The 9,538-nt window shown below is 41.7% G+C and overlaps 2 protein-coding genes across 6 annotated transcripts; one reads left to right on the forward strand and one right to left on the reverse strand.

The window, feature by feature from the left end:
• The first annotated feature begins 377 nt into the window (after positions 1 to 377).
• Positions 378 to 6,970, forward strand: LOC105559887 (25S rRNA (cytosine-C(5))-methyltransferase nop2-like). Of its 5 annotated transcripts, none has more exons than XM_012008526.1 (7): positions 378 to 449; positions 3,407 to 3,511; positions 4,378 to 4,520; positions 4,593 to 5,509; positions 5,582 to 5,945; positions 6,037 to 6,405; positions 6,492 to 6,970. In XM_012008526.1, exons 2-7 carry the CDS (start codon positions 3,412 to 3,414, stop codon positions 6,954 to 6,956), a joined length of 2,358 nt encoding a protein of 785 aa, XP_011863916.1. In that variant the 5' UTR covers positions 378 to 449; positions 3,407 to 3,411; the 3' UTR covers positions 6,957 to 6,970. The 5 variants fall into 5 exon arrangements, with proteins under 5 accessions (XP_011863916.1, XP_011863915.1, XP_011863911.1 ...); XM_012008525.1 differs by lacking the exon at positions 378 to 449 and adding an exon at positions 2,812 to 3,115; XM_012008521.1 differs by lacking the exon at positions 378 to 449 and adding an exon at positions 2,814 to 3,071.
• Positions 6,971 to 6,973: 3 nt separating this feature from the next.
• LOC105559888 (vacuolar fusion protein CCZ1 homolog) lies at positions 6,974 to 9,213 on the reverse strand. Its single transcript, XM_012008527.1, has 8 exons — positions 8,950 to 9,213; positions 8,655 to 8,861; positions 8,412 to 8,587; positions 8,192 to 8,335; positions 7,971 to 8,116; positions 7,626 to 7,890; positions 7,427 to 7,554; positions 6,974 to 7,361 (listed from the first exon to the last, which is right to left on the reverse strand). The coding sequence occupies exons 1-8, from the start codon at positions 9,205 to 9,207 to the stop codon at positions 7,309 to 7,311; spliced, it is 1,377 nt and encodes a 458-aa protein (XP_011863917.1). The 5' UTR covers positions 9,208 to 9,213; the 3' UTR covers positions 6,974 to 7,308.
• Between the last annotated feature and the right edge of the window lie 325 nt (positions 9,214 to 9,538).

Genomic DNA, 9,538 nt, shown 5'->3' on the forward strand with positions numbered 1-9,538 from the left:
CGGCGAATGGAAAGTTCCTTGACCTCGGAGCGCGGTAGCGGTAGCGGTCGCGGCGGCTCGAGACAAACAAGCGACGATCGCTGCGGCGCGCGGCGGCTCGAGTGACGTCACTGCGGCGCGCGGCGACTCGAGCAGTGACGTCACTGCGGCTCGCCGCGCCGTAGTCGAACGTGCGTCGCGTTGTCCTTCGACTTGCGGTACGAACGGCACGGAATTACGTGCGTGATCCTGTCGTTGACGTCTTCTTCGTTTCTTGTAGTGTGCACTTGGCGATGCGGAAAGAGCATGGCCGTGGAATGGCCGTCTACCGGCGTGGGGAGCCGCGATTTCGTCGAGTGTCTTTTCCAACCGAGGTTGGCATTTAAGTGCGCGCTTATTTTAGAGCCCTCGATTGGATACGCGTTTTCAAGATTCGCGGGTACACGTTAATCCGTGTGCACGAATTTAAGGTACCTTCGTTCACGTGTACCTGTGTATGTGACGTATCCGTGTGTGTGTGTGTGTGTGTGTGTGTGTGTGTGTGTGTGTGATACGTGCGCAAATATTTATGAAAATTTGATGAAAGTTTCTCCGTTTCTGCATATGTTGTTCGACATATGTACGCACATAATTCCAGCGTTCCAAGTTTTATCCAGACTTTGTCACATAATTCTCAAAATATTTCCCTGTTGAGGTATACGCGGGCTACACGTTTACGCGCGTCACATACACGGATATTCGCGTACACGTTCGCGGATTCGCGCAAGTACAGATCATTTTACCGGCTACGAAATATTTCGAGAGATATTTCGGATGATTGTCGAATACATAAGAATGGACTGTGAACGAGCCTTAATGCGTGGTCTACAATGCGAGACGCAGTCGTAAGAATAATCGACTGCGATTGGTCAATTTCGTCAGACACATAAGAATTGACCAATCATCGTAGTATCGCGGGGGCCGACGGTTATCGGCGCTGGTCTGTTCGTGAAGCATCGCGGTCATTCGATTGGCTCGCGTAAATCTGTGGCGTAAGTCCCAGTCTACAATAGAGATTTAAGCCCTAAGCCTTAAGAAATTGACTAATCACAGTCGCGCATTCTTCTCATACTTGACCGTGATTGGCCAATTTCTTAAAGCTTAGGGCTTAAATCATCTATTGTAGACTGGGACTAAGTAATCCAGTAATTTCACCTTAAGCCTCCGCTACAATGATTCTCGGTTCTGTCTACAATGGTCGTAGTCGTAGTCGCTCGATAAGAATTGACCAATCGCAGTCGATTATTCTTACGACTACGACCATTGTAGACAGAACCGAGAATCATTGCAGCGGAGGCTTAAGGCAGGATACCACCTTTGACTGCGATTTTGGAGTTTTTCATGAATTTTTTTTTGCATACAAAGAGTGCGCAGAAACAAAATCGGTTTTAGTCATTTATTAATGTAACTTTAATCTGTAATTACAAACTGAAAAAGTTTCAAAAATAATCTCTTGTAGGTGGCGCCAAAATACATTCCTTTGGAGGAACACCGTTAGACTGCGTGTCAAATTCCGCTCTGTACGTGACCCCTAGAAAAAAAAACCAAGAATGTTCCTATTAACAATATTTTTTAATGCTGTACGTAGGGATTTTACGAAATTTTGATTTTTAAGAAAATGGCGGTCATTTTAACAAAAAGGTTTACCCTAAAAAATTGACTTTTTCGTTAAAATGACCGCCATTTTCTTAAAAATCAAAATTTCGTAAAATCCCTACGTACAGCATTAAAAAATATTGTTAATAGGAACATTCTTGGTTTTTTTTTCTAGGGGTCACGTACAGAGCGGAATTTGACACGCAGTCTAACGGTGTTCCTCCAAAGGAATGTATTTTGGCGCCACCTACAAGAGATTATTTGTAACTTTTTCAGTTTGTAATTACAGATTAAAGTTACATTAATGAATGACTAAAACCGATTTTGTTTCTGGACACTCTTTGTATGCAAAAGAAATTCATGAAAAACGCCTCCAAAATCGCAGTCAAAGGTGGTATCCTGCCTTAAAGCCTCCGTTACAATGATTCTCGGTTCTGTCTACAATGGTCGTACAGTTGTATCGATGGTCGCTTGAGCAGTCGCAAAGCAGTCGTAGTCGTAGTCGCTCGAATAGGTTCAATTCCTATGACAACGACCACGACTGCGATTTATTGCCGCGACGGACCAATCAGAGAATAGTGTTATATGTCGTGTGTCATTATATGTCGAATATATCGTGGGAAAATACCTCAAAAACAGAAAATCGGTTTCAGTTATACATCGATACGACCCAATCCATGACTCTACGATAATGTGAAGGCCTTTACACATAGGCTGCGTTCGGGGAGATGCTATTTAGCGCTATGAGCGTGCTCTGTCCTTGTTCAATTTTTGCAAGTAACAAGGACAGAGCACGCTCATAGCGCTAAATAGCGTCTCCCCGAACGCAGCCATAGAAGTCTGTGAACACAAAACGTTTCGTTGTAGTTCACGCGCCGTCCGCTAGATCGCCGATCGGGTGACATCGGGACTCGACAAGACTAAGTTTCTCGAGAGCGCTTCAGACAAGTCTTGTAGTATATATACGGCTATTAAGAAGGACTCCCTTGTACTTGCTTCGGCAGTACATATACTAAAATTGGAACGATACAGAGAAGATTAGCATGGCCCCTGCGCAAGGATGACACGCAAAATCGTGAAGCGTTCCACATTTTTTGCCAAAAATTCCAAGGATTTCTCGAACCTTTATAGAAATCTAGAATCTAATTTTTTATTTAAACACGCGTGTAAAATCTTGAATATATATTAATATATATTTTTTAAATTTTGACCACTCGATGCAACTTTGCGCGGGTCCTGCGAAATAGCCGGTTGTAATTTCGTATTAATTGTATGTAAGCACAATGGGACGAATAGATGAATAAATTACAACTTTCGTTTTCGATCCCGTCGCCATATGACTGGGCCAGATGGCCAGATCCTCAAACGCAGAGTGCACTGATTGTGAGTGCAGGCGTTAACGAAACTCACTCCCCCCTCCTTCCATTAGGATCTTCGACCACGCTGCCGAGCGTGTGGTGAGTTTTCCGGCGTGGTAGTTGGATAAAATAATTCGCCAAAGGTATTGAAATAGTTTTATCAAGTGATCTTCAACGGTCTCGTGTCGCACAATCGACATTATTATCTCGAGTTTAAGGTATCTGTTATACGAAGTTACTACGCTTCCTTATTGGCGCCACGTGGAGGTTAGAAGGCTGAAATTGTTTACACGTTAAGCGATAACGGGATTTGTAGTGTCTTTGTATGAAAAATATTAAGCGCCAGCTGGAGTAGTTAACGTTTATATACGTAATTTGACGAGATTTTCGTTGCAAACGATTGGCGAGTTGAACGTGTATTGAACGGTTTGCAGGCCAAATGGGACGCAAAGCAAAGTTCGATAGAGACCAAGCCGCCAGCGGTCGTGGTAAGAAGGCGAAGAAGCAGAGCGATCCAACATTCCCGAAGGGAGTTCTGGGTACGAAAGGATGAATTTTTCTTGACGTTTGTATCAAGCTGTAAGGGTCGCACTTCTTAGCTATAAGGATTCATGCGAGGGGATTTCCCAACTTGTCTACGTTAGATGAATAATGTCAAGAATGGATGGAGAGCGATCGTCAAGGCCGTAAGAAGGAGGAGGATGACCAGACACCAAGACAGTTTGAAGACTTCATCCATCTAATGTACACGAACTGGGGAATCCCATTGCAGGGATCCTTACAGCTCAGAAGTGGCAGGGTTGGGGAAGTAACATGTAATCCGTGGTCTACAATGCGAGTCGCAGAGTTGTAGTCGTAAGAATAATCGACTGCGATTGGTCAATTTCGTCAGACACATAAGAATTGACCGATCGCAGTCGACTATTCTTACGACTACGACTTTATGACTTCTATGTTACTTGTAACGAAGTTACGGTTACTTTTCTTTTGGTAACTCTAACTTAACTTCGTTACTTTTTCTCAATCTGTAATTGTAACTTAACTCAGTTACATTTTTCCGATAACTAGTACCTAACTAATTTCATATAGTTACATTAATAGTTACTTTATATATATTTTGAACCTCCGCAGATCGCATTAGGTCTTTGTCGACGCTTTACAATTCAAATGCAGATTTGACATTTCTATTTTTATTGCAAGAAAGTAACTGCAAAGTAACGATTCGTTACTTTTCGAGTGACTGTAACTGTAGCACGTTACAGAATTTGTAACTGTAACTAGGTATATTTTAGCAAAAAAAAACTGTAACTGTAACTAGATACTTTTGTAAAGTATCTTTCCCAACCCTGAGAAGTGGGATGTATCAAGTTGATTCAATCGGCTAATTTATCGATTTGTGTTGCAGTTAAAGAAGCTAACAAGTTGAGTCACCGGCAGAAGCAAAGAGCAAAGAAGAGACTATCGAAGAATCAACAGGTGAAAGAAAATGCGAAGAAGTTGCTCGAAAAGAAAACCAACGCGGAAGAGCAACGTGTACAGTTAAAAAATGTATGTTCTTTGTACGATAAATTATTATTTTCTATAACTTTTATGAATTATCGTTTGTTTCATTCACTTCAGAAGGAAGATATTTTAAAGCAGCAGAAACAGAAGACAGAGAAAAAGGTGAAATTCGTCAGCGACCACCAACATGAGATGAAAATCCAGCCTGATGTAGGACCAAGACTAGAAACGAAAGAAAAGCAAAGCAAGAAGAAAAATAGGGCGAAACAAATAGGCATCATCACGAAAGTAGGAAGTAATAGTGGCAAGAATCGTCACAGTAAAGGTGATCAGGTGGAAATACATTCTAATAATCAGGTATCCAAACCGGGCAAGAAAACAAAGCAAAGTAAAAAAGTAAAAAGTATGAAAACTACAGACATTATAGGAAGCGATAGCGATAAGGATGATGCTAGCGAAGACGAAGAAATAGGAATGTATTCTAATAATCAAGTAGCGAAATTAGGCAAGAAAGCGAGGCAAGGCAAAAAAATGAAGAGTGTAAAAACTCGCATTACAGAAAGTAGCGACGACGAGGATAACAGCAAAGATGAAGACATGGAAATGTATTCTAATAATCAAGTTACTAAACCAGGCAAGAAAGCGAAGCAAAGCAAGCAAACGAAAAGCATGAAAGCTAAGACTAATACAAAAAGTGAAGGTGATAATGATATGTTATTTAGTGAGGATGATCATGAAACTGAAGAATATGAAAGTGAGCAAACGGACGAAGAGGATGAGAATACGAGCGAGGATGGCAATCGGTTGCTCTCGACTGCGAAATTAAAGAAAAACTTGAAGAAAACAAAACAAAAGTTTATGAAGGATAATACAGAGAGCGACAGCGAAGAAATGGCGTTCAGTGACGAGGAGGAGTCGGTTGAAGACGAGCAAATGGAGGAAGAAGAAACGGATGGTGATGACAGTGACGACGATAATTTACTTCCAATAGAAAAAGCTAATAAGAAATTGAAGAAGAAAAAAGAGGAGGAAGAGTGAGTGAATTTTTTAATTACTATTTTTATGTTAATTCTTCTTTTAATTGATTTTCCTAATATTAATTACAGAAAGCTTGCCAAGGAAGAAATGGATGATATGATGGCACATCAAGGTGTGTTCTCCTTTCCGACTGAGGAGGAACTTGCCGACGTTACTAGCTTAAAAGATATTCAGCAACGAATACGCGATGTCGTTATGGTATTGTCGGATTTCAAGAGATTGCGGGAGAAAGATAGACCGCGTGTCGAATATACCGAGCTACTTCGGCGGGACTTGTGTACATATTACAGTTACAACGGTTTCCTAATGGAAAGGTTGATGCAAATATTCCCGCTGGACGAGCTGTTAGAATTTTTAGAAGCGAGCGAGGTACAAAGACCCATGACTATCCGCACGAATACTTTGAAGACGCGACGACGCGATCTAGCCGAGGTAGAGATTTACACCTATATCACAGACTAAATCGATACTACCTTTGTGTCCGCAGTAATTTGTAATCGTACAATGTCGAATCTATTTTCAGGCCCTCATCAATAGGGGCGTCAATCTCGACCCGATAGGAAAATGGACGAAGATCGGTTTAGTAGTGTATTCCACACAGGTGCCTATGGGCGCGACGCCGGAATATCTAGCTGGGCATTATATCATACAAGGTGCCTCCAGCTTCTTGCCCGTGATGGCCCTGGACCCGAAGGAGAATGAACGAATTCTCGACATGTGCGCTGCGCCGGGCGGCAAGGCCTCGCACATTGCCGCTATTATGAAAAACACCGGAATACTATTCGCAAATGACGTAAATAAAGAACGATTGAAGGCTGTTGTTGGCAACTTCCACAGGCTCGGCATTAACAATTCTGTAATCTGCAGCTACGATGGACGAAAGTTCCCTACGGTAAGGAAATTTTTCTTTCGCTGATCTTTATAACTCACGGTCAAGATCATGCTTTCGAGATTGATGAACGTGACAATGATTTCCAGGTCATGAAGGGCTTCGACAGAGTCTTGTTGGATGCTCCCTGCACGGGTACAGGAGTAGTTGCCAAAGATCCCAGCGTGAAGGCGAGCAAGGCGGACGTAGACATTCAACGTTGTAGCACATTGCAGCGAGAATTATTGTTAGCTGCGATTGATTGCGTTAACGCGCGCTCGAATGCGGGTGGTATTATTGTTTATTCGACTTGCTCGATTCTACCGGAGGAGAACGAGTGGATCATTGATTACGCCCTTAAAAAGCGCGACGTCAGGTTGCTGCCTACCGGCCTGGAATTTGGAACCGACGGTTTCACGAGCTACAGGCAACATCGGTTTCATCCCTCGCTGAAGCTGACCAAACGGTTTTACCCGCACGTACATAATATGGACGGTTTCTTCGTAGCAAAGCTACAAAAATTCTCCAACAATGTGATTAGTCAGAAACATGTAAAAGAAGAAATATCTGATTAAAGTTTTCTTCAAAATTTGTTCAACAATTCTTTTTTAATAATCTGATTACAAGGATGTCATTGTTACACGCGACTATTACCGTGGCATTACTTAATCTTATTTACAAGTTTTTGTTTTTCAATAGTAATGAATATTGAGTAATATAAAATATATATGTATTGTATATATGTATAGAGAGAAAAAATTCACATTTTATATCACATGTGTATAAATACACCGCTTTCTACAATTATTTCACATAATGTATATTGCCTGTTAATAATTGGCGAGATGAACTGTTGCAAAAGATTACTCGTAAAAATAAGAAGTAACATTTATAATTTCATTATTTTCGTCTCTCGTTGCACGTTCATCAATGGAAAAAAATACTTTTTAGCTGCTTCTCGCAAAGCCTCTTCACTTCGTCTGAAACAAACGACAAGATTATCAGGCAACCGTGAGTTCAATCTCATAGAATATGTTGTACCCACCATCAATTTCTATAATACTCGCACTTTTCTGCTGTATGACGACGAAAAACTCTCTCAAGTTGGACAACTTTCCAATCACCCAATAATCGCTTATGGTCTTTATAATTATTTCTCCGGCTTCTTTCAATCTAAAAGTCAATCGGTTAACAGCGATTCTCCATAGTGCACATATTTCATGAATTTTTGGAAACTTTTATACCTGTTCCTATCGTTGTAGATATCAGTAATGATCCTCAGTACCTCCGGCGTGGTAAGTACATTAGAGCAACGTCTGTTATCTAAGTGTATCGTGCTTTTGTACGCTAAATTTAACTTATTAAAATACAGATACTTCGTGCACGACTCCGGCGTAACTATTACATGTTTCGAGCACTGATCAGCTACGGAGCTAACTAATGTGGTTAATTGTGGTCCCAGAAAACTGTCTAAGCTTTTGAAGAAATCGATTAACAAACTAGTTTTCTCTGAAAAGTGAGTAAATGTTAATATCTTTTAATTTTCACGTTGCTGAAACAATGTAATGGATCTTATCGGCTCCACTTACTATCGACGAAGAGACATATTGTAGCGCTTAGCGCTCGATACACTACTAGGTACAGTGACACAGGTTTGGTAGAGTAGTTGATGAAAACTTTTGGCGACTTTCCAATTAAACTGGGCTCGTTGACGCTCGCAGGCCCGGTGACGAACCTAAACCGAAAGATTGTTTTTTAATAGTATTTTCACCGTAACTTTTCCGTTGCGGACAAGTGTATTCCTCCTTACTTTCCGTAGTGCGAAGTAGTGAACGGCGAGGGGGAGTTTCTGGGTATTGAGCCACCGTGCAATTCCTTTTCAAGATGAGCCGGTAGGAGAGTGCTCACTAAATAATTATAAACTACCTGCATATCCTCGGGTTCTAAGCCACTCCTAAAGCACAAATCTTGTACAAAATATTCGAAAATATGTATCTTGTGCTAGAGAAAGAAGGAACGTTTCGACTTACCAAACAACTTGGTCGTTGTAAAGAAACGCCGTGTATTTCACTTGCATAAACATAGCTTCTACAAGATTCATAAAGCATTGCACCTTGAGGAACGTAATCTTGTCAAGGGGTAAGAATTGTAAACCTTGAAAGACATCCAGTATGTCACTGTTGTTCAGCTTTAACGAGAGCAGGTACTGAAAGCAGGTTGAAAGTTAAGTAAAGATACGAGGCGTCAAACTCGTCTAGTTTGCATTTGCTCACTCGCGAATAAAAATGTTCCAACTTGAGCCTCAGCAACATCACGGAGCCGCATTCGGGATCGTTAATGATGGTTTCGAAGGAGCCCATGAATAATCTGAACATCATGTACGTCTGCTTCAATATAGCCTGGCAAACGTTGCTGGACACCTCGTCATTCTGATACTTGTTGCCGTCCTTTTCCTTGTAGATGTACGGCACGCCGACAATCTGCAAAGCATTGATAGTCACTTTGTAACTCGCTGCTAATTAAAAAGTGACGTTTATCTCGCCCGTTGCATCGTCCTGGAGCACGTACCATTACCATCCAGAAGTTGGGCTCCGGTTCATAGTATATTTGACGCGTTTTGTGCGTGTGGCAATAGTCACATGGTTGCCCGGGGCTGAAAGATCTGTAACACAGGCTTCTTTCGTAAAACTGACGGCAAAGAACGATCCATAAACGCTTAAGACTGCCATACAGTCCGAGCAGAAAGATTAGCCGTTCGCGATTCCGTCGACTTAAGTCGCAAGTCAATGCACAAAGAATTGTAGACGTATGCCTCATCCATTGCATCACGAGACGACATACGTCTACAATTCTGTGCGTTGAATCGCGACGCCTTACGTCTTACGACGGAATCGTGAACGATTACAATCTTTCTGCTGAGGCTCTTAGGGCCTGAGCAGAATGGCTGTCTACTCTTAAGACCGCCTTAAGACAATGTTTTGTTTTAAGCCTTTGTCTTGAGGTAACGCACAATAACTGTCTTATGTCTGAAGAGTACAAGACAGCCATTCTGCTCAGGCCCTTAAGCCCGTATGAGACTACAAACTCTCGACTCTGACTTGACTACTGACTCGGACTCCCGACTATGATTCAACCAATTAGAGTGGCGTCTATTCCC

Source organism: Vollenhovia emeryi, unplaced genomic scaffold (assembly GCF_000949405.1).
Source record: "Vollenhovia emeryi isolate VEMERY1.0 unplaced genomic scaffold, V.emery_V1.0 DF939250.1, whole genome shotgun sequence".
Taxonomy (NCBI): Eukaryota; Metazoa; Arthropoda; class Insecta; order Hymenoptera; family Formicidae; genus Vollenhovia; species Vollenhovia emeryi.

What these genes read in the sequence shown, in the direction of transcription:
- LOC105559887 (XM_012008526.1), top strand. Translation starts at nt 3,412, where the DNA reads ATGGGACGCAAAGCAAAGTTCGATAGAGACCAAGCCGCCAGCGGTCGT. An exon ending in ATTCCCGAAGGGAGTTCTGG is followed by an intron (nt 3,512 to 4,377) that starts GTACGAAAGGAT and finishes TTTGTGTTGCAG; the next exon opens with TTAAAGAAGCTAACAAGTTG. An exon ending in ATGGACGAAAGTTCCCTACG is followed by an intron (nt 6,406 to 6,491) that starts GTAAGGAAATTT and finishes AATGATTTCCAG; the next exon opens with GTCATGAAGGGCTTCGACAG.
- LOC105559888 (XM_012008527.1), bottom strand. Translation starts at nt 9,207, where the DNA reads ATGCAATGGATGAGGCATACGTCTACAATTCTTTGTGCATTGACTTGC. An exon ending in CCAACTTCTGGATGGTAATG is followed by an intron (nt 8,862 to 8,949) that starts GTACGTGCTCCA and finishes AATGCTTTGCAG; the next exon opens with ATTGTCGGCGTGCCGTACAT. An exon ending in AATATGTCTCTTCGTCGATA is followed by an intron (nt 7,891 to 7,970) that starts GTAAGTGGAGCC and finishes CTCACTTTTCAG; the next exon opens with AGAAAACTAGTTTGTTAATC.